Raw genomic sequence first — 26339 nt, 5'->3', positions numbered from 1 at the left:
CCCTTTGTTCTGTATATCTGTATTACCCTAACATTTGTGTGTATTCTGTGTTGAAAACAATTTATGGACAGTCACCCAACTGCCAGCTGCTCTAATTAGAATGTAGTTTTATTGTTACAAACATCTTGCAGCTCTTGTAGTTGGTGCTTTTGTGCATAAACTAACCTCTCACTTGCTCAAATAAAGGCCATTAAGACCTCCAGTTTGTGGCAGTGCATTTCAAGGGAATTGTTGAGGAACAGTTCTTGGTCAAAGTAGTAGGATGGCCACGATAACAGTCTCTATTTCAGGCTTCTTTGGTTGAACATTTAATGAATATTATATTTCAAAGTTACCAGCAGTTTTCTTAGTCCTTGAAAGCACTGTAACTGTGTGTCAGAGTATTCTAAAAAAAGAACACAATCTTTCATTAATAGTTCTACTGACTCTAATATAAGATTTTGTTAAAATATGTTTCTGGTTTTTGTATCTTTTTCAGCTTTAATAGATACCTCAAACTGGGAATTCCCAGATGTTTGCAAGTATTACTTTGGATCCTTTGGTCAGTGGTCAAGCCTCTTGTTTTCTATGATATCACTTGTTGGAGCCATGGTTGTTTATTGGGTGCTTATGTCCAACTTTCTGTTCAACACAGGGAAGTTTATATACAGTAAGTATACATTTATTGTTAACTTTTACAGCAATCTTGTGGAAAGATCAAGACTTTGCTTTACACTGAAAAGGTCTGTTTTATGTAATTATGATTTTCCTGCTACTTTGCATGCAAAATCAAGTCTGCACGTGGTGTTGTGGGCACAGTTATGTGTGTTTTCAAAGCCACTTTCTCAGTCTCTCTCTCAAAGTGCGGTTTTAATGAAAGACAAAGTACCATTCATCTCGTTTGCATGTCAGTAATGAGGCTTCTTGGTGTAATTCAAACAACCTAAACCTGGTTGCTTGTTTTCACTTTGTCTTTTCACTCCCTCTTTGTTCGCATGGTTGTAACTATTTGAACAGCCATATAATAGGCTAGACTATTGAAATGATCCAGGTTAATGAAATGAAAAAATCTAGTTTCATTCTAGATTTCAACAAACACACTTAGAGTGTTGCTATATAGAAAGGTTTTGCAAGTGTTTGTGAAAAAACAATGAACTGTAGCACAGTGAAAGGACAATGCGGCGTGTGGTATTGCTACAAAACAGGACGATTATTTACACCCTTGTATGTGCACAGACATAGAAGCATTTGTGGGTACAATCAGTTAGGTAGAGTTGTGGGAATGGATGATGGAATTGAGAGCTTTGACAATCTGACTCGTAGTGTTGAGTAGCTCAACTAAGATTTAAGAATTTCTGTTTTGAAGGAGTTAGCAAATCTCTGAGGCAAATAACAGCACAGATACTTAGACCTCTTAAACAGTGTTTAATTAGAATTCCCACCATCCCTGAAGGACATGCTTTATTGGTTAATGAGTGATGTATTTTACAGCTGACATAATTTATATGTTGTTATGGCCATTTCATTTTAGCTTTGGGGTTATTTTTAATAAGTTTAACTCTTGAATCCTAAATTATTCTAAACCAGATAACTCCAATTCTAATAAGCACAATTCAAAATGATTGAAACACTTACTTTTCCCTGGGGTTGGCATGTTATTTTATCACTTATCTATATTTGTGCAGAATTCTTACTTAAGTTGTTTGCTCTGAGATAACAATCATTGGATTCTTGTCCTAACTTTCATAGTTAATTACTAGGTTATAAAATGGGTAATAGGATGTAGGTTTTACACAATGGCACCTTCCAGGCAGGTATTTCTAAGTATTCTAAGTAGGCTACCATATTTAGTTCTAATACACTCAGATGACTTTTTAAAAGATTTGCATATACACTTTAGGTGGGAGCAAATTGATTTCATGTGGGAAGATGGTCTAGAAGTCAGTAGTACACAAAGAATGCAAGAATTGTGAGCCAATGTAATGTCATGTCTTAATGTTTTTTAACATGATGTCCCATGCTTTTGTTCTCTTTTTGTTTTATGAAGCAAAAATTAATCCACAAATGCAATTGCTGGTCCTAAACCACTTTTTAAGTATAGAAGAAATGTTAGTTGGCCAGCCATCTACAACTAATCTTAAAGTGCTTTAGTTCTGTAAGAGCTATTAATTCTTTTGATGGCTTCACACTAGGTACTTCTTTTTTAACTAGCATCCCAAAACAGTGGTGAAGTGAGGAGGTGATCAGTGATTTTAGTTAAATCTTCTGATTGTTGTGTACACTGAACCAAAAGAAGTAAGTCTGTTTGTGATTCACGGTGTCATAAATCAAAATGAAGAAAGAAAACCGGTTTTCTTCCCACAAGACCTTTTGCGTTCTTTATGAGAAACAAGCTGCTGTAAATTGTGTTTAAAAAAATCTGAGGCCAACTGGCCCTGCTGATCTTCAGTGTGTGTAATACAGCCACATGCAGCAGAAGCAAAATTTAATCAGTGACACAATAATTCAGTTTCCAAGCTGATGGAGCATTTTCTGTGTGTATGTATACAGAAATAGAACAAAATTGATATCCAATACCCTCATACAGGTGAAGCTGCAGAAACTGGGAAACAACTGGTGTGGTAGAGCAGTAAAGTATCACAGAAGTGTACAGCAAATAAAATAATACTAGAGATGTCTGCAGACAGTAAGACCTTTTTCCAGAGTTTCCCATCTTTAAAATACAACATGGAAAAAGCATCTCACAGAGCCTTTTCTGGAAAAAAAAAAAAATTAGTAGGGGAAGCTTTTTCTGTATAATACCGTCTGGACTAAGGGAATGTTTGCATGCCCTTTTTTTCTGTCCCAAAAGAGGCTGGATTTAAGATGCGTCTCCTCACTGACCTACTGTCCAACCCTGCAGATCGAGGAGCTGGGACAAGCAGAGGTGTGCTAGTGGAACAGGAATCATCAGCTGAGAGCATGGAATCTTGGAAACTCTATAAATGGACAGGGCTGCTGAGAAGAAAGTAGTACAGTGTGGAGCTACTTTAGAACAATTCTAAAATTGTTTTAAAATATCCTCTTGGGGCTGGAGGGGGTGCAAGCTCCTGTATTTCTGATGAAATTTAAAAAAAAATATTTTCTTACTTAATTTTTATCAAGTCAACAGATAAAAACCTAACAGTAGGTTTGGGACATTGATAACAAGATATTTTTCTTTTTAGACTATGTGCATGACATTAATGTAACAGATATTGTTCCTGGCACCAATGGAAGTAACAAAGGTAAGAAGCACTTAATAGTATTGTGTTTCCTGGTTTGGGGTGGGCAAATCATTGTGTTTCCATGCCTAACCACATTCCAGTTCTAAAGTATATATCGTAAGTTCTAACTATGTTTTTAAAAAAACTGTAATTTTCTATCTGGCCTTTGTACTTTCACAAATAACCACATAGTTAGAAAGCTTAATAATTGGAGAGGAAAAAAAAAAGAAAAGAAAGTGGGTGTGAGAATAAGTATTAAAAAGCCAATGACAAGTTTGTGTATGCCAGATACATGCTCCTTAAAACCATGAATGTTAGACTTCTTAACAGTAGTTACACAATGAGGAATTACCTTAAGGAATTTTAACTTTCACACCCTGAAGTTGAGGCGCCTCAACTGTTTACTGTTTAAAATCTTCTATGGGGCAGCTAGCCTCTGCTTGTGTTTTTTGGAGAGTCCGACATTCACATTTGCACAACTAAGAGAAGAAAATGGAGTCAGGTATGAAAATAGGTCTGTTGAGAGTTCTTAAGTAGGCAGAACAATGTAGAATGAAGGCAGGCATTGTTAACCCGTGGGTAGTGACTGAATTTGTAGTGCTTTGTTAAGAAGCAGAAAGGTTTCTCCATCCTGGGTGCATAAGAAATGAAACATATCCTAACCAGCTGGGCAGCTGTGTGTCACAAAAGCTGCAGATGGGTTTCTAGAGAGCAGATGATAGAGTCAGGCAAAGGAATTGAGAAGTAATTCTGAAAAACGGTTGATTTGCGTTTGCACTAGTGTTGAATCTTGCTTCTCCAACAGTCCTTACCAGCAAGACACCAGTAACTGCTGCAGTGCTTTTTCTCTTGTGCTCCCTCCTACTTCTGCTGTTCTCTCCTGTTCTTGTGCAGCAGGGGAGTATAACTTGGAGGCAGAGTAGACAACAATATTCCACACTGTCCTCCACCAAATAAAAGATCTGAGGCATCTGCTTCACAAAATTAAGGGCTGCCAGATGTTCAAGTGGCTCTTGACAGGACATTCAGGGCTACCAAGGAGATCAATAAGAACAAAAGCATTTTTCAAGGTCTGAAAGACAATCCTCTGTTAAGCATGAAATTTACCAGAACACTTCTTACACCTTTGCCTTTTAACAGAACAGGAGTGCAGCCAATGTAGGAGGGTGGCTATTGAGTATTGCGGGATGCCAAGATTTAAAATAAGACGTTATGAGAACAATATGACAGGTTTATGTTTCAACACATAGCTTCATAGTCATGTGTTAGAAAAATCAAATGAACATGTTTTTATCAAGGAATCTTTTTGTTTTGTTGGTTTTGTTGCAGTCACTCGTTCAGGTGCTGCCATTGATCAGCCGCCACGTAACAAGAGTGTGACGTTGCCTTTTAGCAGTGTTACGGGAGCATGTCTTAAATTTCTTCTTTTATGTACAAGTGATGTGCTTGGCCCTGGCACAGCACCAAGATGTCAAGAGCTTTTTGGTTTAATGTGTGAATTTTAGATGTGCCAGTTGCTTTGTTGCCATCCTTAGTTTATGTTTCTAGAGCAATGTGCAGTAATTCAAGATCTTCTGTACACAAAAGTACTTGCATCTTGGTTCCTATGATTTTACTGAAGTGTTCAGGGACAGATTAGGATGCTAAATTTGCAGCCAGATGCAGAGGTGCATTGCTAGGATTTGATCCAGCAGGTGCACATAGGCACTGAACACACCTAGTTATAAGTATGTGACCTTGAAAGCTGATCCTGTCCCACAGCTTGGGCTTCAGACAGATTATCGTCTTTGTTGTACTCAGCTGGAAGAACTGTAGCACTGTCAGATTAGTGTGCAAGGTGCCTAGCAGTGGAATCTTAGCAATGAACTCCTGATTAAAAAAAACCAAATAGAAGTGAGGAACTGAGATGTCGAACATTACTTTTGAGCAGTGCTCAATAGGTAAAACACATCAGAAATCACAGGTCTTGGCTGTGAATATTCTGTGCAAGTAAAACTCTTTTAATGTGAGAATATTTTTCTTTCCTTTCTTCCAGTCATTTGTCCAAGTGCTGCTAGCAGTCACCTGCCATGGAACAGGAGTATGGTGTTCTCTGCTGACAACATTACGGGTTTTACGCTGTTTGAGAAGTGGTGGAACAAATCACAAACAGTACCATTTTATCTGATTGCTGTTCTTCTACCCATGCTAAATCTGAAGTCTCCATCCTTCTTTGCAAAGTTTAATGTCCTAGGTAGGTAACAAATACTATGAAAGCATTAGTTCATTGTAACTAAAATGTATAGAAGACAGTGAAAGCTACTCCATTAAGTAGAATTGTAGTTTCTTTTAGGCTAGAAAAGACCTCTAAGGTCATCAAGTTCAACCATTAACCCAGCACTGCCAAGTCCACCATTAAATCATATCTCTAAGTGCCACATCTACACATCTTTTAAATACTTCCAAGGATGGTGACTCAGCTACTTCCCTGGACAGCCTGTTTCAATGCTTGACAACGCTTTCTGAGGAGAAAGTTTTCCTAATATCCAGTCTAAACCTCCCCTGGCACAGCTTGAGGCCATTTCCTCTTGTCCTATTGCTTGTTTCTTGGGAGGAGAAACAGACCCTCACTTGACTACAACCTCCTTTCAGGAAGTTTTATAGAGGGATGACGTCTCCCCTGAGCCTCCAGGCTAAACAACCCCAGCTCCTTCAGCCACTCCTCATAGGACTTGTGCTTCAGACCCTTTACCAGCTTTGTTTCTCTTTCCTGAACACTCCAGCACCACAATGTCCTGCTTGTCTTGAGGGGTCCAAAACTGACAGTATTCATGTCACAGATGCAGCCTCACCAGCGCCCAGTACAGGGGGACAATCACTGACCCAGTCCTGCTGGCCACACTATGGCTGATACAGGCCAGGATGCCATTGGCTTTCTTGGCCACCGGGACATGCTGCTGGATCATGTTCAGCTGCTGTCAATCAGTGTCCACAGGTGTCCATTTCCACTGGGCAGCTTTCCAGCCACCCTTCCAGTTTTTCCTAGCAGCCCATGTTGTGCCTCAAAGGAGGTTGTTGGTTTATTAATCCCTGTCATGGTTTGAGATCCCCCAAATTCTAATTCCCTAGTCTAAGCTCCCTGCCCCATCTCAACCTAGTATAAGATGTGTTTTTTCCAGACAAAACACGAGACTCAGAATGGGGGAAAGGGAATGTATTATAATGACTGTACAAATAAATATTATAATACATTATACACACGATCACAACTATCTCTACCATGACATAAGTATTTACAATGGATCAGATCTCTTTCCCCCTCCAAATAAAAGTCCAGGAGGGAAGAAGGACAGATCCCTTCTAGTCTCTACTCTGAGCAGCAGTATCTTCTAAGGCAGCAGTCATCTGTCTTCTTCACATGCAGCAGCTGATAGCTGGATTTCTTTTCAGTACACACAAGGGGATCTCCAAGCCCCTTGGCCCATCGTCTCCAAATGAAGGGTCTTCAAGACACAAGGGGGTCTCCTTTCACCCCTCTTGGCTCTCCTGCGACTCCAAGCGAAGGTCTCACCTGTGGACTGCCAGCAGGGACTAAACTCGCTTCACCACAGGCATATCACGAAATGCAGGGGCATCTTTGTGAAAGTCCCTTCCTCAGGGGGGCTCACCCCTGAGTCAGAACATCTTGGGCAGCATTCAGTTGAAAGCCTTTGCCTCAAGAGTTCTACCAGAGCTCCTGTGCTCTGTCTCAGGCTGCCACCTTGGCAGCAGTGGTGGGGGGGGGTGGAAGGCCAAGGTCACCTCCCTCTGCATTCCTCTCCGTCCCGGTCCAGCTTCCCAGGATGCTCTGAGCTTCTCAGCTCCTCTCTGCAGTGCATGGTGCACTTCACCCCTCCCTTCTAGGACGTGAGGGGTCTCCAAGGAGTTTGGGGGGTCTGGTTCAGTTCTTACCCCCAAAACTCTGTCTCTCTGCTTCTCTCTGCTTCTCTCTGCTTCTCTCTGCTTCTCTCTGCTTCTCTCTGCTTCTCTCTGCTTCTCTCTCTCTCTCTCTCTCTCTCTCTCTCTCTCTCTCTCTCTCCCTCTCTCTCTCTCTCTCTCTCCTTGCAGGAGTTCTTTCTCTGGTGCTGCATGCCTTTGTTGCTGCTTGGTCTTATCTCTCCTGGCTCTCTGCCACCTTCTCCGGCCAGTGTTGCTTCTGCCGCCGCTGCTGCTGCTGCTCACAGTGAAGAAACATCTCCCAGCTCACAGCTACAGACACATAGTCCAGTTTAACACTGTTCCAAGTCTCTGTAGCCCCCAGCTGGGGTTGGGGGGGGGGGGTCTGAGGCCCCAAGGGGCTTTGAGCCCTTTTCTAGTGGTGTCAGAACATGGCGACCACTTCTACAACCAAACTACAACTAACCTTCTCTTCCGTTTGCTTGTGGTATGTTTACATTTCACAGGAGCGCAGATTGGACAAAACTTCAAAACTTCCAGGGGTCACCACCCCCTGGGGTTTTACCATTTTCTTAGCTTCAGGGGGAAAACCTGGTTCAAACCACTACAATCCCATAGGCTGTGCTTTCTGTGCTGCTTTGCTTGAATCTTACAGTTGATAGGGAGTTAATTTTTCTTCCCTTTGCTTGCTTGATAATCCTGTAAAACAAGTTCCGGTACATCTACAACCGATTTTCCCAAATGGTGGTACACTTACTACTGTGCAGCATTTGATACATACTACTGGGTATAGTCAGGCATACCCTTCCTCGCCTGGTAAACATTTCAAAACAGGCAGTTACTTCCAAAGATTAATTGCATCTGACCTGAAGTAATTGGCTGCCAATCAACTGATTAATTAATCACAACATCATTCATGCTTTGTCCCAGCCCCCAATACAATGGGCTGTTTTGTGCTACAGAGGCAGCAGTTGTAACTTTTTCCTTCCATGTCTTGAGATAGAAGATCAAGGTGGGTGGGGTTGGTAAAGTGGATAAAGCACATGGATGATGGGTGGAGTTGGTCACAATTTATGGAGTATCAGGGGTCTGAGAGCATAGCATTGAAGCCCACAGTGAAGAGAAGGGAAAAAGTAGATGGAAGTCAGAGAACAGGTTGAAAAAGTTGGAGATGTATTGTAAAGTAGGTAGAGGACAGGGATTTGAAGGTCTTGGTTGTCCTCTGTTCCATTGTGACACTTTATTAGAGCTTGAATCTGCTGCTGTTGGAACTGCTGTGTAAATACCACACAGGAATTTGGGTACTTGATAGTGTTCCTGTACAAAAAGGAAGGTTTTTGTGTAGATAGGTATGACATAAGGAATAAAACCCCCTGAATATTAATTACTCATATTTTCGATAGATTATTATGTAATTCACAAGCTGTTCAAAGTTGCCTTAATTTTTGTAAACCTCGATGTTTACAGGGCAAGAAGAAACAGAAGGCAGTTTTTGAAATGTTGACTGTAATCTTAGTAGAGATCTTTCGCTTACCTTTATACTCATGGAAACCTAACTCACTAGGAATCTACAGAATATTTTAGCTCATCTTCAAGTGCAGAACCTTTTATCTTCCTGATGTCTTGATTATGCTGTCAGTTGTAATCAAATGATAATTTCTTCAGTTATTTTTTAACCTGGCAGATATTGCTAGAATGAAATTATGGGGTTTTTAAATCTATATTCTAAACTGTAAAAGTCTAATTTTTTGGTTTTATGTAATTATAGCCTGTTCTCTGTTCACTAGAAGTATTATTGGCCAGGAGGTGAATTGCAGTAGCCTTAATTATTGTTGCTCAGTTTTCTTCAATTTTTGAGCAGTTGCTATTCTGTCCTTATCTCTTTCAAGTCACCTGAGCCAAGATGGTATGCTCTCCATCCCACATGAATACACAGCAAGGCATTTATACCCATCTGTGATCTTATTTGTAGTGCTGTAGCTGTGCAGAGTACTGCTGGATGCCTCTGAACCAATGAGTTGGAATGCAAATCCAGTGTTGTGATCAAGGTCATCCAAGGTTATGATTAAGACAAGGCTTTAATTTGTAGCGATCAAATATCATTATCAGCTTCTAGCTCCCAGTGTAAAGTTCACAATTGTAGTAAATGTGTTTATTTCATTGGGCTGTTTGGTTCAAAAAGTCAGTGACTAAATGAACATTGTAATAGCTGGAATACTGTTACCAGTGTTGTCTCAGGTTAGAATAAAATCCTGACAGCTGAAGCTGGAACTGATCTGTTAGTGCCTAGAGACTTTTCTACCTGGCCAGCAACAGGGACTGCAGGGTACTTCTACCACTGTCACTAGTGCAGAGCCTGGAGAACATTAAACTTGCTGAAAGCTTGCATTGGGTGCATTATTTTTTCTCTCTGACCTATTAAAGAAGTAAAGAAAAAATTTAAACCTAGCCTGCCATTAAGAATGAATACCAACCTCAACTGTTTAGGGTATTATAACTAGTTGGATGAAGAAGAAATAAAACCCTGCATAAGTACTTCCTACTACATTATGGTGTTTGTTTGGCTCTTGTTTTTTCCAGGTACAGTTTCAGTTGTCTACCTAGTTTTACTGGTTACAGTAAAGGCTGCTCATCTGGGAATACACTTAGAATTCCACTGGTTTACAGAGAATGAATTTTTTGTACCAGGTAAGATAGTTAAAATGCAGTAATGAAGCATATATATTCCTCATTCACCTTTTAACACCTCTGTGGCATAAATAAATTGAGGAAATGCTGTCTGATGTTGCATGTAGAGGAAGGATGCCTTGCAACGAATCCCTTTCCCAAGTGATATTCCTTAACTAAAGAGACAGTGTTAACAGTAGAGAAGAGGAGTGCCTGTCAAAGGAATCTCCAGCATTTATCATGTGACAGGGAGCTTGCCATAGTCCTGTTTCACCTATATTATTCTATGTTCTTGCACCAATTTCAGATCATGCCTGTTTCAGTAGCAATTAAAAATGACAAACTGTAGATAGACTGGCTGAAAAAGGTGCTTTAAGTTCCTCACACACTGTCTTGCTTAAATGAAATAGCTCATTCACTGTAATTTGCAAGTACAGTTTTCTTGTACTTCCCAATCTATCTCAGGTTTTAGGCCATAGTCTTAGTCTTCTCTTTCAAACACCCATTAGCTCTCCAGTATGTTTTTCTGCAGTGTTGTTTGTTGGCTGTTTGATCTTTCCAAGTTACCATTCAAAATTACTTTCTGAGATGTCACAGTCACAAAGAAGTGGCATTTGGTATTGCATGAACAGATAATCTAAAAAGATTAGTTTCTTGTTTTAAAAGGCCTGGAATAAGAGATCTGGGATTATGTCTTAGTTGGCTTTTCCCCATGCCTTAGCAGGCAAAACTGTATGATCAGTTAGCTCCAGGGAGCTGTGTCCTGGACTGTTGAGTGCTATCACTCCTTCTGTCCTTAGAAACAAGAGTATTTTGTCCTGCTTTAGAAGTTACTTATTTACTTAAGAGGAGATATACATCTTAGGGTTTCTTTTGTTAGTTTGCACATTTTTAGTTTCACGGTCACAGTAAACATTGTACTAAGGCTTAGACATGGGTTGCAAACTATTGCTAGGTCCTATAAGGTAGACTTGGAGAAAATAAGGATAACTTTAAAACATTCAGATGGGTTATTAGTTACTGTAACAAGGTAGAAATCAAAAAAAGAAACATTAGAGTTGTTCCTGATTTCTATTGGAGTCTGTTCTAGTTAGTGGAATTATAGTAACACAACGTGGAAACGAGTAACAAGTCAGTGAGTAAAATACAGATAGTTGAGTAAAGTTAAAAGTGATATGAAATTCAACTGATTTAAGTGTTTGCAGATCACAGTTGCAACGTTCTTGCACCTTCTTATTCTTTGTCTTCCCCTACCGCTCTGTTTGGGTTGATTCAGCTCTCTAGTTAAACTGAAATTGACTGGCACAAAAATAAGTAGAATAAGCAACTAGTGTATTCCATGTATGCTTGGCAAAAGAGAACTGCTTAAAAAAATTAGTATTCCACTTCTCCACCCCCCAGCCCTTAGTTGTCCTCAAATCTGTTCATTTTTCTGTGACTGTTGAAGGTCATTCCTTCTTCATCTCAGCCAGGAATTCAGAACTCTATTCAACACCTGAATGCCAAAAAACAAGTGAAAGGCTATGTAAAACAGTTTCTTTAGCTTGGTCATGTCACCAGGGGAAAAAAATTATTGTCCTTTCTATCTGAGTCTTCAAAGCTAGGCAGCTTTTGTGAGTGTGACTGTGTACAAGAACGAAACAGGTGGTTTGAGGATGAACTGGATTATCTCCATAATTACTTGAGAATCCTCTTGTCTACTGCAGCATAAGTACAAACTAAGACAGATGTACATGGTTCGGAAACAGTGCTATTTATGCTATCTTCCTCCCATCACTGCATTTATTTTTAACAAGATGCTTTTGTCTCCAGTGTAAAAATTTGATTTTCAAAGCACTGCATGATTAGCACCTGGTTAATGACTTGATTTTTTTTGTATGGCATTATTCTTATAGCTGTTGGTAAGTAGAAATGATATTTGACCATGTGTTGCGCGGTAGATAGACTGCAATGTTTAGTCTTGCTCCATTGTGAGCACGGAATCATGGCTTTAACCTGAACTGCCCCAGTAGACAGTCTTCAAATGCTCACATGGCCTTATATGCATGGACTCTTCCTGAGAGTGCAGGAGAAAATATGCCCAGACTGTGGTTCACTAGCAAAGCCACATAAACCAGAAACCAGTCTAAGAAAGAAATCAGGTTTTAAGCCTCTTGAAGTTCATATCCAAGACCTATTAAGCAGTACTAGTGTAAAATGAGTTACAGCATGACACATGTGCCGCAGGTCTACTGAGAAGTACAGCACCCAGTAGTTTGACTATTTTGGCAATGTGTCTAGTACTGCTAGGAGATAAACAAAGCATATAGCTAATGCATACAAATCCAGATACTACTGATAGGTGTACTGATGGGGAAATGTGGTGCTGAAAGAGCTTCTGAATCTGTCAGTTTGCTTTTTATTATTGAGATTAAAGTAGTGGATGGAAAACAACCCAAAAAGTCACTTGCAATTAGTTCTGTCAGTAGCGTGTCGTGCTAGTTGGGTAGTGAAGATACAGTGAATCCAGCCCTAGGGAAAGCATATTCTTTCAGCTTGGATGAGCCCTCCATTAGTTGCCTGGGGTGTGTTTACTTCATAGCACTTTACAGAAATCTCGTTTAAATATATTTGCATGGAGCTCTCTGTGGTTTGATCTGTAAGGGTGTGCAAACCTCTGGTAAGTGTTCTGCTGTACTGCTGGATACTTTCAAGAAGCTGAGCTATCTCAGGGATCTGTAACTGCTGTTAATACTCTGAAGAGTGTATATATTCTTATGTAATACCAACTGATGTGCTTCAATGATGTTATGCATTGGTGAAGTCCTAGACCATTTGCAGCACTTCCAGAATCACCATCTTGTGAACATGATCCTTTGAGTATTAAAAGAAACAGAGCAAAGCTATTCCTACGGACAAAAAAAATTTTTTGTAATATATGCTGTGAAGCATGGTAAGACAAGAAGTTTCTCTGCCTTTCTTTATGCCTTGGTTTATAAGCAGAACCTCTTAAACATCTACAGATATAATTTTTCCTCTGATAGCATAAGTGACTTCTTAACAACTAAAGACACAGGACAAATGATTCCTTACCCCTGTCTCCCTGTTCAGGAACCAATAGGTACACAGCATCCCTACACTCAATTCCAGCCTTAAAAATCCTTTCCAGTTAAACTGTTGAGAAGCAGAAAAGCTTGTATGTGTAAAATCCTAGATTAACCTAATAATCATTGATGGTTGGTGTCTATTGGAAAAGCCTTGCTGAAGAGTGTGTTATTTAGGAATCACTGTCTTCATGCATTTTGTACTTCCTGATTAAATATTTGCATTGGCTATAGTCCGAGATAAGATGGAGTGTCCCATTTCAAAGTGGAGGTTCCTGTTTCTACCAGTATGCTCCACAGCAGTGTATGTCCTCTGCATTTTGGTATTGTTTGTTTCAAAGAAGTAACTTATCACTTTTTTTCCCCTCTTTTAGAGTTTAGAATTCTGTTCCCTCAGCTCACAGGGGTTCTAACACTTGCCTTCTTCATCCACAATTGTGTCATCACACTTCTTCAGAATAACAGGAATCAAGAAAACAATGTAAGTAATTTCACAAGACTGTGCTGATTTGTATCTAGATTTCCAGGCAACAGTAATTTTTTTCCTATCTGACTCTCTGGAAATCAATCCAGGGACTGTAATAGCTTCAGAAAATGTAACTCGTTGTGATTTGATCAGAAAAAGGTTATACATTCTTTTCTTGGCTACCAGGGAATAACAGATGCATTACAAATTTATTCAAATGAAGTCCTTGAGGAAAATCCCAAACTTACTTGTGGTCAAGCTTATATTAAATGGCCAAATTGCACACAAGAGGCAGAAGATTTGACAATGTTGAAAGACTCAAGAAAAACTGACCAATTGAAGAATGAAAAATGCTGGAGAGTATTGGGCACAGGACTGATTTTAGCAGAATCCTAAACAATAGTTTTAGGGTCTAGATAGTAGCTTTTCTTAGAGTTGCTTCAGTAGTTTTGTGTCTTAATCAAAGTCAAAGTCCGCAGAGAAACTCAACACAATTTAGGAAATTGTCAAAGTTGAAGCCTGGTTTGGGAACCTCTGTGATATGTAGTCTTTGGACTGGACCTTTTCCCTTGATAAGGTTATGCAATGCTCATCCAGCACATCCAGCTGAAACTGTGATCTTTCTTATTATCTTCCCACTATAAAGTACAAAATAGAGTAAACATGATATGCAGTTAGAGTCTGAGAGTACACTTTTACTGTAACTGTTTTGATTATTTAATTTTTTCCTCCCTAGTTTACAGGGTTCTTGTCCAGCTTCATTAAAATCTTAGCTGTAAAAGTAGCTACAATAATGTACAAAGAATTTAAAATAATAGCTGGTACAAAGTCATAGAATCCCAGAATGCTTTAGGTTGGAAGGGACCTCTGGATGTCACACTACTCAAGCAGGGCTACGGGAAGGCAGTTGCCTACACAACACATCAGATAAAATATATCTGGTTTGATTAGTTAAAGGTGAAACGCAGATTTTGTGCCAATGCACTGAGATGACCTTTTGCTTTAGTAATCTGCATAGTCACTTTTTTGTACTTGTGAACTAAGACCAGCTTGCAAATTACCATTTCTGTGAAAGAGTCGTGAATTCTCCTCCAGGAAAGCTGCTTGAGGTTTATGGACTTCTCTGAAAGTAGTTTAACAACTAAAGAGGGAGTTAGCGGAGCTCTGGAGAAAGAAAGCTTAAGTAAGCTTTTTCTGAATTTCCTGAAGAAAATCTTTTGACGTGAGAAAGGGCAAGATTTCTCTTTAGCTGTGGCTTTCAAATTCTAAAGGCTTGATTTCCAACTATCAGCTCTGTATGCAGAGGAGGCCTAATGCCCTTGTTGCCCTCTTTAGGATTTTCCTGTGGATTTTTCCCCTCCATTTACATTAGAGCAAGCAATCAGCTGCAAAGAGCAGCACCTGGAGTCTTCTCCAGCTTGCTTTTTCTGTGTTAAGGAGGAAGAAACTGCTGCCTTCCTGCATTTGAATCAGGTTTTCCAATGCCCTCCCTGGAGCTTAAATTGAATTTCCAAGTCACGGATCCCAAGCCCTTGACAATATTCTTGCATTCCAGAAGAAAGTTCAAATTACACGGAAAGGACACCTTGAAGTATGGCAGCAAAGGTTTTTAATGGGAAGTCAAAGTTCTTGTAAGAGTTTTATTTGGCTGGAGATTTCTTTCCCTGTTTGTGGGTGTAGAGGAGCCTTTCACCTAGGTCTCAGAAGTGCTTTGCAAATGTTAATGAAGCATCTATGCTCTTGAAGAGCTGTTTTGTGATTATGTCACTAAGCTGCTGGATTAAGTAGGAGATTTACATATGTATAGGACTCTCAGCCTCTGTCATAAGTCAGGGGTTTTTTTTCTATCTATTTATGACACCAAGCTGCTTTATTCTGTTGGTATTTCATGGTGAGATACTGATATAACTCCATGAATAAAAACTCTACTGTTTTATGGATTGACCTGTTAACATGTCATTTTCTTCAGAGTTCTGTGAAAAGGCACAGAACTTGGCAAGCTAGAAAAACACCATTTTAGTTTTGAAGAGAATTTACTGAAACTACTGGTCATAGAACAACTCTCTGGGGAGGTGGAAAAAAGTAAGAGAAACAATAACATTCCTTTTATGGAGTTAGAAATTCAAAACAATAGCTGCTTCCATTCTGGTCACAGGCATGTATCACAGCCCAAAGCTAAAATGCTCATGGAGGAGGATTCCTCTGGCTGCTATTGTGGTACAGTGGTGTGGGTGTGAGAAGAGCAGTGCATTGGAGTAAGCCAAGTGTCAGCAGGACATCCTGGAGAAGCCCTGTGAGCAGGTTTCTTAGTCTGCAGTTTCAAGCTGGGCTTCTCGTTCGCATCTCCTCCTGCTACCTCCATGTATTCATCAGTGTGTTTGTACAGTGCTCAGTCAACTGGTTTGAAAGCTGATTGCATAGAAATCTAACCCAGCCACAGAAAGGGGTTTAGTTGGGGGTTTTGTTTGTTGAGTTTTCTTCTGATTCATGTCTGGGATCTGTTTCTCTTGAGCAACTTTACAGATGCTGCACAAGCCCAGAGCATGATCTACAGGCATGAACGTGCTAGTGCTGTCTCCTAACAGTTGTTTGTGAATATAGCTGGGAGAAAGACTGGGAACCAGGAAATGTTTTTTGTCCAGATAGTAACTGCAGAAGGCGTGGAGCCGTAAATGGTTGTTATTTTCTGTATCAAAACACTGTTTATTGCTTGTAAACAGAGTGAGCTTCCATGTATGGCGATCTACCATTGATTTTTCTTTCCGGTCAAAATTACGCACAGCATTATCTGTCCTGATGAAGTACTTTTTTGTCACCCATTTAAATGTTGTCACTTGCCCTTGATGCTTGAACAGGCAAAGTCTGTTTTTATGATATGGATCAAAGTCCTGCTGTGATATTACAGAAACAGCATCTCTCTTGAGAAGCGACCAGTCTGAAATGGGATGATCAAAAGGTAATTCAAACGTGGTAATAATTACTAAGCACTGATACAGGCTTCTTCATCCAAGAAGCAACTACCCAAACTAGCTTTCACTAGGTACTGAGTGAACTGTTTTCTCTGTGGGATACAACGGGCAAAACAAGGCCTGGAAGTTGCCTGTTCTTTGCAGCATCACAGAGGAAATACAGAGCCTTCACTGGGCTGTGTCCAATCCTGTACCACAGGCCTGGCCATCACCTGTGGGTGTTGGGGGGATACAGTGTTTTGTACTTTCAGAGTTTGTTTATTTTCAGCTCCACCTGATTTATCAGGCTCATGCTTTTTTTAGGAGGTTGATTTCTTCCTTTGTTCTATTGCTGCTGCCAGCCTTGGTCACCCAGTTTTCAGTTCTTCCAGTGGCACTTTTTTTGCTCTGTGCATTTGACCACAAAAGCTCCTGGTCAGCAGTAACTGCAGCTAATATATGTTCTTCAAGTTCCACCTCAAAAATCTGCCTGTTACTTCAGGTGCACTTGATAAGGGCTTGACAGTTGTCAGGCTGTGATCCTTATGGACTCTGTCCTGCATTACCTTTGATATTCCCCTTCCGATCTCATTCCCCCAATACTTCTGTCTTCCATCCATTGTTTTTTTCTACATTTGATTCTTAAATTCTGGCTGTGAGGATTGCAGTATTCTCATGCCCGGGCAGCTTTCACCACAGTGATGTCCATTCTGAATATAAATGGCTCAAGTATCGAATTTTAAATAGAAAAATGCAATTAATGCTCTCACTTAAAATCAATCCTTTTATCTCTCCCTATGTGTCCTTTGGTTTTATCTAGAATTGTGCTGTCTCAACTTTATTGTCAAGGTCATTAGGGAGTGAACCCAGGTCTCTTGAGGAGTAATGAACATTAATCAAAAGATGTTCCTGTTATATACACAAACACACATTCTTGTATGAAGATAACCATCTTATATACAGAAGCATATGTTTGCAAGGGAACTGATGAATGTTTGAGAAAAAATAAATTTGAGTTGTCTATATTTCTTTTTTTTGTAGCTTATGAAAACCAAAATCTGGGTACTCTTTGTGTTTATACTTGTGTCTATTGTGTTACATGCTATAAAAAATACATTATCAAAATTATCTCAGCACTTAGTTTCAGTACAGATTAAAGCATACACCCTTAAGAACTCTAAAAACATGAACTGGTTAGTATAATTGGAGGTAATAATGCACCATCTATCTACTTTTATTTATGTAAAAGCTAAAGAAAGCATTAAGAATTTTGTTTTGGATTTCTTGCCCTCACAACTGCATGTACTTGTCACAGCAAAAATAGTTGTACAGTTGGTTCTAGAACTTATATGTAGGCACAGTACAAATAAAAACTGAATTACTATGCTGTTTTTATGCATGAGGAATACATCTAGAATACCAAATTTAAAGCTGGTTTTGGCAGATGATTTGCATTAAGGTCTTGAGTGCATTTTGAACAATTGTCCAAGTCCTGTCTTCAAGAAATAAGAGTCCATATCTTTCTGCAAAACCGTGATTAGTCTCTGACGTGTGCAGTTAATGGAAGCTGCTGATAAATAACTGTAAGAAATCTGGATGCTCAGATTTAGAATTTATAAAATCAGTTTTTAGAGTGGGCACAGGTGCTTTTGAAGATGTAGTTGTTGTATAAAAACCCGTACAGCTTCTCACGTCACTGAGGAGAAATTCTACAAATAATTTAAAGAAAATGTTATTGCTGAGCTTCTGATGGGAGTTGATAGTCCTTACTCAGTGACCAGTATGAGGAGAGTGAAGGCCAGGGAAGCATCTTCTGTATTCATTTAACTGGTCGGCAGGAGAAAGAGGTTGCAGCTGGAAATGTGGTGAAGCTGCTGGGGGCTTGAAGGCCACCCCAGGGCACACATTCATAGCACGTTGATGCCTTTTTCCCATGTGCTTTTAAAAGGCAAATAATATTTCTCATCAGGCAACAATCTTCTACCACAAAAGCACTGGCAAAATGAGCAGGAAAGTCCAGTTCCCTCACTAAAACTGGCTTCTATCTGAACTTTTCTTAAGATTTGTAATCTAGCATTTTATACTTTGCTCAGGAACTGCCTTGGCCTTGGAAGAACCCAGAGCAGTATAAAATATGCTTCTTTAGTCAATGAGATAGTGTGAAGAAGCACCAAGGGAAACATTTCCATGTACAGATGTGAGCAAACTTTGCTCATGCTCAGTGAGCTGACTGGATTATCATAATTATCGTCCTGAGCTGGAAACAGTATAATCCTAATAATTTGGTCCTGTGCCTAGCTAGTAAGACTTGCTTCTCAGTTTTAGGAAAATAGGGTCACATGTTGAAACATTACTAGTAATCCTTTCAGAAGCTGATTATTAGCAGCAGCTGAACAAATGCTTTGCTGTAAGGTGATGAGTGTTTTGTAATAAAACATAAGCCTATACAGAATATAGTTAGTTAATAACTAGAAACAAATGGTCTTCGTATTTCCAAGAGCAGGAATTCGTGTAGAAGAGTAACCCACCAAGTACATTGCTGTGAGGTCACTCTGATGTATATGTGGATTCTGAAGTTTTGTGAAGTAGTTGAGTAGCTTTGCTGCTAATTTTTTAGTTCTTTTTGTGTGGTTGAAAATATTTCTGTGTATTAGATATTTTATAAATATAGCCAAAATTTTCAGAACTGTACATTGAAGTTTAGGTTTAAATCTATGCTTAAGTATATGTAATATATTTAAATATGGATATATGACCCTAGTTTCAGCACTGACTCCTGAAAACTTTTGATTATAATTTAGTGCATTTCCCTGGAACATTTAAAGCTGTTTAGTAATAAAGTATAGGTAGGTAGGATATAGGATAGGTAATTTTAAATGGAAGTGTCGTTATAAAATACAATACTAAAGGTAAAGGACATGTATATGACTACCTATATATATACATATATACATATATATGGCATATATGTGACTACCTATACTGTTCTTTTTTATTTGTGTTCTGTTTGTATTTTTTTATGTAATGGTGTACTAGCTATATCTTCCATTATTATGCCATTCATTCAGGAGCCAGATGTATTAGTTTCTGATTTGGAGACAGTGTAGGTTAGGAACTCTTAGGTTCCAAAGCACCTTCTTAGAAAATGTCCCTTACATTATATCAGCAGTTGGGTAGCTGATGCCTTTGATTGCAAGATGTTATTTGTGATAAGAAGTGTGATTTATGGCATTGCTGGGCTTTCTGTCTTAGGCAAGTGTGTCTGTGTCCCAGGGCTCTTAGCAGGAATAGGTGAATGTAAGAAAGTAGAGGGCATTTCTTGTTTGTTTTAATAACTAGCGTATGTTTGTGCATCCAGAAATAACATGCTACATCTATTGGCATATCTCTTTCATGGTACCTTTTCTGTATTTTAAGAGATAAATAATACTTGTTGAGCTTCACTTTGGGATATCTCCTTGCAGCTTTCTGATCTGACTGGGACCAGATCTGAAGTCCCCATTCAAGCAGTAGAAAGTAAAAATGTTTAAGTAATAGTAATAAATATAAAAAAGTAATATATATAAAAGTAACAGTAATAAATGCAATAGACATAGTCTCATGAATTTTTTATTTCTTATGGTTTTGTGTGTCAGTGCCTGCCAAAAGAAAATCTTGTTTTTCCTCAGGTGAGAGATCTCTCTATTGCATACTTCCTGGTGGGACTAACATATCTGTATGTTGGAGTGATTATTTTTGCATCCTTTCCTTCTCCACCGTTATCCAAAGAATGTATTGAACAGGTGAGATATTTTACTGCTGTATCTATTTCACAGAATTACAGAATGGGTCAGGTTGGAAAGGACCACAGTGGGTCATCTGGTCCCACCTACCTGCTTAAGCAGGGTTATCCTGAAGCACATGGCACAGGATTGCATCCAGATGGTTCCTGAATATCTCCAGTGAGGGAGACTCCACAACCTCTCTGGGCAACCTGTTGCAGTGTACGGTTACCTGCACAGCAAAGAAATTCTTCCTCATGTTCCAATGGAACTTCCTGTGCATCAGTTTCTTCCCATTGCCTCTTGTCCTATTGCTTGGCACCACTGGGAAGAGCCTGCTTCCATCCTCTTGACACCCTCTGTTCAAATACATATATATATATATATATATAAGGTCCAATGAGAATAGGCCCAACTCTCCCTCAGCCTTTTCTCATAAGAGGAGCTCCAGTCCCTTTATCATCTTCATTGCCCTCCACAGGACCTGCTCCAGGAGCTCCATATCTCTCTTGTACTGAGGAGCCCAGAAATGGGCACAGCACTCCAGATATGGCTTCACTGGGGCTGAGTAGAGGGGAAGGATCAGCTCCCTTGACCTGCTGGCAATGCTCTTCCTAATGCACTCCAGAATACCATGTTTGTCCTTAACTTTTTAATAAATATATAATAAGAAAGAACAGCTACTGCTTCTTGCTTCATGACCTAACCCTGGCACACACATCTGCCCTCGACTGTGGTCAGGTGGCTAACACCTCGTAGGCACTACCACAGGCAGATGAGTAATGCTTGTGTTATCTCATTTATATTTGTGTATGGTTGCCAATATTTCTGAAAAAACAAACATTTTATAAATACTCTGTGAAAGTGATGAAGAAAGGACCAAAATGAAAAAGTGAACAGTTGAGACTTTAATTTTTTTTAGCTTCATTAATCCTGAAAAGTTTATGTTTAGTTGTGTGTGCAGTGACCAATCCCACTCACTGGGACTCTGGAAGAAATAAAATGTGAATGCAAGCTTGAGTAGATTTGGAATCTAATACTATGGTGAGCCTTGCCATCAGAGTTCTTCAGATAACAGCACCACATGAAACACCCTATGAAGGCTATTAAATTCTTATCTGCTTATAGGCAAGCCTGATTTCCACACCCTAAATTGATTCAGAGAGAGAAGTTACCATTTTATGCCAAGTGTTCCATGTCTCTTGCATAATATCTAGCAATAAGTCAAAGGCTTCCTCTGACTGTAGATCAGTTAGAACTGGTACTACTGTTAAACCATGACATGATTTTTTGAACCGTCTGAACTAGCTTCACAGAATGAAGTTCACCATTAGACGAAAAATTATTTTCTTCCCATTTATTTTCTGTAGTTTATGAAGCCATTTGTGTATTTCTATGATACTTAAGTCTTATAATACTTTTTCAGCTGTTCCTGCTTGTAGTATATGATCCCTTCCTCATTTTTATGTGGTGTAGTTTTGCTTATTAAATAACTGTTTTTAATAACTATGTATGATACGACAAGTAATAGGAGCATATGAATCTATCTGCCTAAAAGGTCAGCTGGCCCTTCCACAGCCTGGATTATTTGAGGATGTTCAGAAGATTAGAAAATAATTCCTTATGTAATACTAATATTAACACTGACACCAGCATAGTAATATTCAAAAATCCGTTGATATTTGGTGGCAAACCAGTCATAAAAGAGGGAGAAGGTATTTCATGTTATGGAGTTCATTTAGCAATTGTAGTTGCTTGGATTTTATCCCATTCTTTCTGACATGTAGGTATTAAAATAAGCAGGTACATGCAATCAAGCCACCATTAATAAGTGTAACACTATTTATATGTCCAGAATTTTCTAGATAACTTTCCCAGTGATGACATCATGTCATTTGTTGCAAGAATATTCCTGCTGTTCCAGATGATGACTGTATACCCACTGTTGGGCTATCTGGCACGAGTTCAGCTGTTAAGACAGTTTTTTGGAAATGCTTACCCAAGGTAAGAATTCTGTTCCTTGACAAGAGCTTGGCACACTTTGCTTAATTGACTTTCTGTTGTCAGAAATTTGGCTAGGCTTTTGGAGAATTCTGTTGTACATTAGATACATTTCATAACCTAGTTTCACACTGTTTGTAGAGTCAGAGTGAATAGGCATGCAAAATAAACGTGCCTGCAAACTCCTACAGCTTGGCAAAGCGGAGTAGGGGATGTTCTTTTGGTTTAGCTCTTCATTTTGTCAATAAACAGAGGAATTTTGTCAACATGGTCCTTTTGTGTTATGCATTTATATGGCAAAACAGAAATTGTGCAGGAAAAAAAATTGGTTAGTCCAGAAGCATTTAATCTAGTAGTCTTTAAGCTGTGAAGGACATACACTCCGGATCTTAACCTTTCAGCATGGCATCTGTGTTTTGATTGTGCATGATTAGTAATCATCCATCTGTTTTTAAACAGAGCTAATAGCTAAGAGAGTTGTTAGTTGTGCTATCTGGGCTGCTGCTATGCTTATAAAAATAGCTTTTTACATGCTAATTTCAGAGGTGAGCCACACCCCTGCATTTGTACAGTCTCTGAACTCCAGGGAAGAGGTGATCCAGATTTCAATTTTAGTTTGTTTTTTAAATAAAGCCTGGGACATTTATATTTGGAGTATTGTCTGAATTTGTCACAGCTGAGAAGTTGGCATTTATCTCCAAGTTTCTTATTTTATGTTGTGAATTACTGTTGATGGGGGAAAGAAAAAAAAGGGTTCTCAGGAAGGAATGTGTATTTCCTCTGTGGCGTCAGCAGTAGCATACAAGTCTGCAAAGATGTTGTTCCAAGTTTCACGTTTCTTCTGAGTCCTAAAATAGGTATCAGAAGTTCTAGAAATTGAATGCCTAAAATTAGGCAGTGAAATAAGTGCCTGCTTTTTTTGATGCTAAATTGTATGCAGTTCAATGTTAAGGAGATTTTTAGGAACTACTACAAGTTACTGTTGGAAACAAGGCCATTTATTTAAGTGCTAAACATGGATTTCACAACCACTGAGAAATAGTCATGTCCTTTATATTATGTGCATGTGCCTCTTCCTATCTCCTCCCTCCAGTTACTCCCTGACCAGAATTGTTTTCATTTCCCTCATACCTTCTTCTAGAACCTACAGCTTCATTCCTGTCTCTTCTCAGGTTAATTCCAGCTTGCTTTTTTAAGCCTTCATGGTATGATGAATGTGGTGATACAAATACTTCCTTGGTTCTTGTCTCCAGGATATCTTGTGGGTAGCTTCACTCATTTTTTAATTTAATTTTTTTTTTAAAGACTCCTTTTAGGGAGGCATTTAGAGCTTCTGAGAAGTCAAAAGTAGTTTCTAGGAAGCCACATAAATTGCTCTGACCTATAGTGATAAGGTAGCATATTCTGGCTGGTTGTGTCTCCCTCTCTAGTATTCCAGGTGTCTTAAATATAGCACAAAAATCACTCAAATAACCTTCAGGCTCTGGCTTCTGTGCATTTACAACAGCCAAGGTCAGCCCTAGTTTTTTTCTATGCAATGAGGGCTGGTAGCAAACACAGGACATGTCCTGTTTGCTGGTAGCAAGCACAGGACATAGGAGGATAGTAAAGGTTAAGTACCTGGTTGTGAAATGTCTTCATGACTGGTTCTCAGTCATAAGCTGATGAAGGTCCTTTAGTGGCACTATATCTTTATCACCTCTCTAGGAAAAACTTCAGTATTTTTGTTTTTTCCCAGAGCTGCTTCTGTGGGGAAACATTTTGCAAATACAAAGATGTAGCTTTTAGTGACATAAACTGATGTCTTACTGGGTAACTTGTTGATGCACTCTGAAGAACCTACCTGGAAATATTAAGTTCCATGGCTTTTGTGAAGGAAAATGAGCACTCTACTGGTAGTTTGATAAACTTGTCTTCTTTTGTTGAAATCCTCAGTAATTGAGGCTAGCAGCTCTTGGGCAGTAAGAAGACTAACCGTGAGACTTCGTGCTGTAGCTCTTAGGTGGAAGAGAATATTCTGGGTCATGTGTCTAAAGAAGATTTTGGTGTTAGTAGTGAACTAAAAGGATGAAGCAGGAGGAAAAGAGCTGAGGCTCTTTTAAAGCCTCCTTTAACCCTGTGATTCATTGTGCTAAATCACATGTCTTTCCATAGGTGCATCTTTCCTATGTTGTTTTCTTTGCAGCTGAAGTAAGGTTATAAATTTGCCTTCTGGCTATAATTGTCCAAACAACAACAAAATCTTCACAAAAACACCTCCTGCTTTTGGTCCATTTGTTCCAAGTCTCCGTTATAAATTTTCCTATCTTCATTTTTAAGCTGTGAGTTGCTCCACATGGAGGCTCACTGATTTTAAAAGTCAGGCTTCTTCATATCAGCAGTTTTTTGCAGATGTGGGTACCTGCTGCTATGGATGGAGTTAACAGATAGCCATGAAGGTATTAGCAGGAGTACTTGGAAGGCTGGAGGGATGCATTTTAAAGCTCATAGCTTTATCACACACAGGTTTACAGGACTGCCAGATAGTTTTTATTTCCTAGTAGTGATTGTATTGGTCAGATCCATTTCATTCTTTGGGTTTTACTCCTTTTTCTTTAATATTTTCTGACACTGGTTATAATGAAGCACCAAGATATTAGTTTCTGTCTTGCAGTTCATAGTCTTGATAATTGGTATAACCCAAGGCAAATTCTACCAAATCCTGGTTCATAACCTGTTCTTTGCTGATAGGCCATGGATTACAGCTGGATTATAATGAGAAACTATTTACTCATCTTTGGAGGAGCTTTTATGGTCTGAAGACTGACTTGCATCTCTTCTGTCCCATGATTTTTAGATACTTTGTAGTCCTATGCTGTGTATATCTATAGTGTATCCTACTAACCCGTAGTCTTGAGTGATGAAGCAACTCGCACTCCTGAAACGTAAAAGCTTAAGCAGACAATAAATAACTTTTTCTTCTCACAAGTTTCACATCAAGCATCAGCTGAACAATGGGAACTTGATTGTCTGAAGCATAAAGGAAATGAGTATCCTGTGCCTTCCAGCAGTCAGGAATACAGCAAAAGTGCACCAATTCTATGAAGGAGGATTCTCTTGCCCTTATATATCAATATCAGTCACCTGTGTCTCTGCCTATCTTAAAAGCAAGTACATGTGTAGACACGCTGCGCACAGTAGTCTTCAGAGAGGCACCATCACATATAATCATAGAATGATTTGGATTGGAAGGGACCTTAAAGATCATCTCACTCCAATCCTTCTGCCATGGGCAGAGACACTTTTCACTAGACCAGGTTGCTCAGAGCCCTGTCCAGCTTGGCCTTACACTGTTCCAGAGATGGAACATCCACAAATTCTCTGGGCAACCTCTTCTCACCACCCTCACAGTAAAGAGTTTCTTTGTATGTTTAACCTAAATTTCTCGTCTTTCCGTTTGAACCTATTACTTCTTGTCCTATCACTATAGTTCCTGAAGAAAAGCCTCTCTCTGGCTTCCTCTTCAGATACTAGAAGGTTGCTATGAGGTCCCCACGCAACCTTCTCCAGGCTGAACAGGCCCAACTTTCTCAGCCTGTCTTCATAGGGGTGGTGCTCCAGTCCTCTTATCAACTTCATGGCCCTCCTCTGGATTTGTTCCAGCAGTTCTACGTCCTTCTTATGTTGGAGACCCCAGAGCTGGATGCAGCACTCCAGGTGGGGTCTCACAAGAGCAGAGTAGAGGGATAGAATCACCTCCCTCAACCTGCTGACGACACTGCTTTTGATGCAACCCAGGATTTCTGGGCTGTGAGCACACATTGCCAGCTCATGTTGAGTTTTACATCAACCATCATCCCCAAGTCCTTCTCCACAGGGCTGCTCTCAATCACTTCTCCACCCAGTCTGTAGGTGTGCCTGGGATTACCCTGACCCAAGTGTAGGACCTTGCACTTTGCTTTGTAGAACTTGATGAGGTTTGCATTGGTCCAACATTGGTCCTTCTGGATGGCATCCCTTCCCTCCAGCTTGTTTACTGCCCCACACAGCTTGGTACTGAGGGTGCACTTGATGCCACTGAGCCTTCAGCCTTTCTTCTCTGCTTACTACAAAAGATTTAAAAACAAGAGAAGACATCCTAATTCCTTCTTTCATTTTGCAAAATATGTGCTAGTGTACAAATTACAACATAGTGATGTACTGGGACAAAACCCAAGGAACTTTTCATTCTCTCTACTCTCCCTGGTGGTGAAAAGGAAGGCCAAAATATTGTGTATTTGGAAATTACTTTCTTT

General features: G+C 39.5%; 1 protein-coding gene across 8 annotated transcripts in view; it reads left to right on the top strand.

Moving 5' to 3' along the window:
• SLC38A9 (solute carrier family 38 member 9) overlaps positions 1 to 26339 on the top strand; it is a 51501-nt gene that overhangs the window by 16228 nt on the left and 8934 nt on the right. For all 8 annotated transcript variants that reach the window (XM_064640925.1, XM_064640923.1, XM_064640924.1 and 5 more), the window contains 7 exons: positions 479 to 649; positions 3186 to 3245; positions 5260 to 5457; positions 9720 to 9827; positions 13264 to 13370; positions 19972 to 20085; positions 21920 to 22068. In XM_064640925.1, the coding sequence (XP_064496995.1) occupies positions 479 to 649; positions 3186 to 3245; positions 5260 to 5457; positions 9720 to 9827; positions 13264 to 13370; positions 19972 to 20085; positions 21920 to 22068 (907 nt within the window). The remainder of the gene's footprint in view (positions 1 to 478; positions 650 to 3185; positions 3246 to 5259; positions 5458 to 9719; positions 9828 to 13263; positions 13371 to 19971; positions 20086 to 21919; positions 22069 to 26339) is intronic.

The sequence above is a fragment of the Pseudopipra pipra genome, chromosome Z (genome assembly GCF_036250125.1).
Source record: "Pseudopipra pipra isolate bDixPip1 chromosome Z, bDixPip1.hap1, whole genome shotgun sequence".
Taxonomy (NCBI): domain Eukaryota; kingdom Metazoa; phylum Chordata; class Aves; order Passeriformes; family Pipridae; genus Pseudopipra; species Pseudopipra pipra.
The sequence above is the reverse complement of the archived record's forward strand: the minus strand, read 5'-3'. Positions and strand labels throughout refer to the sequence as shown.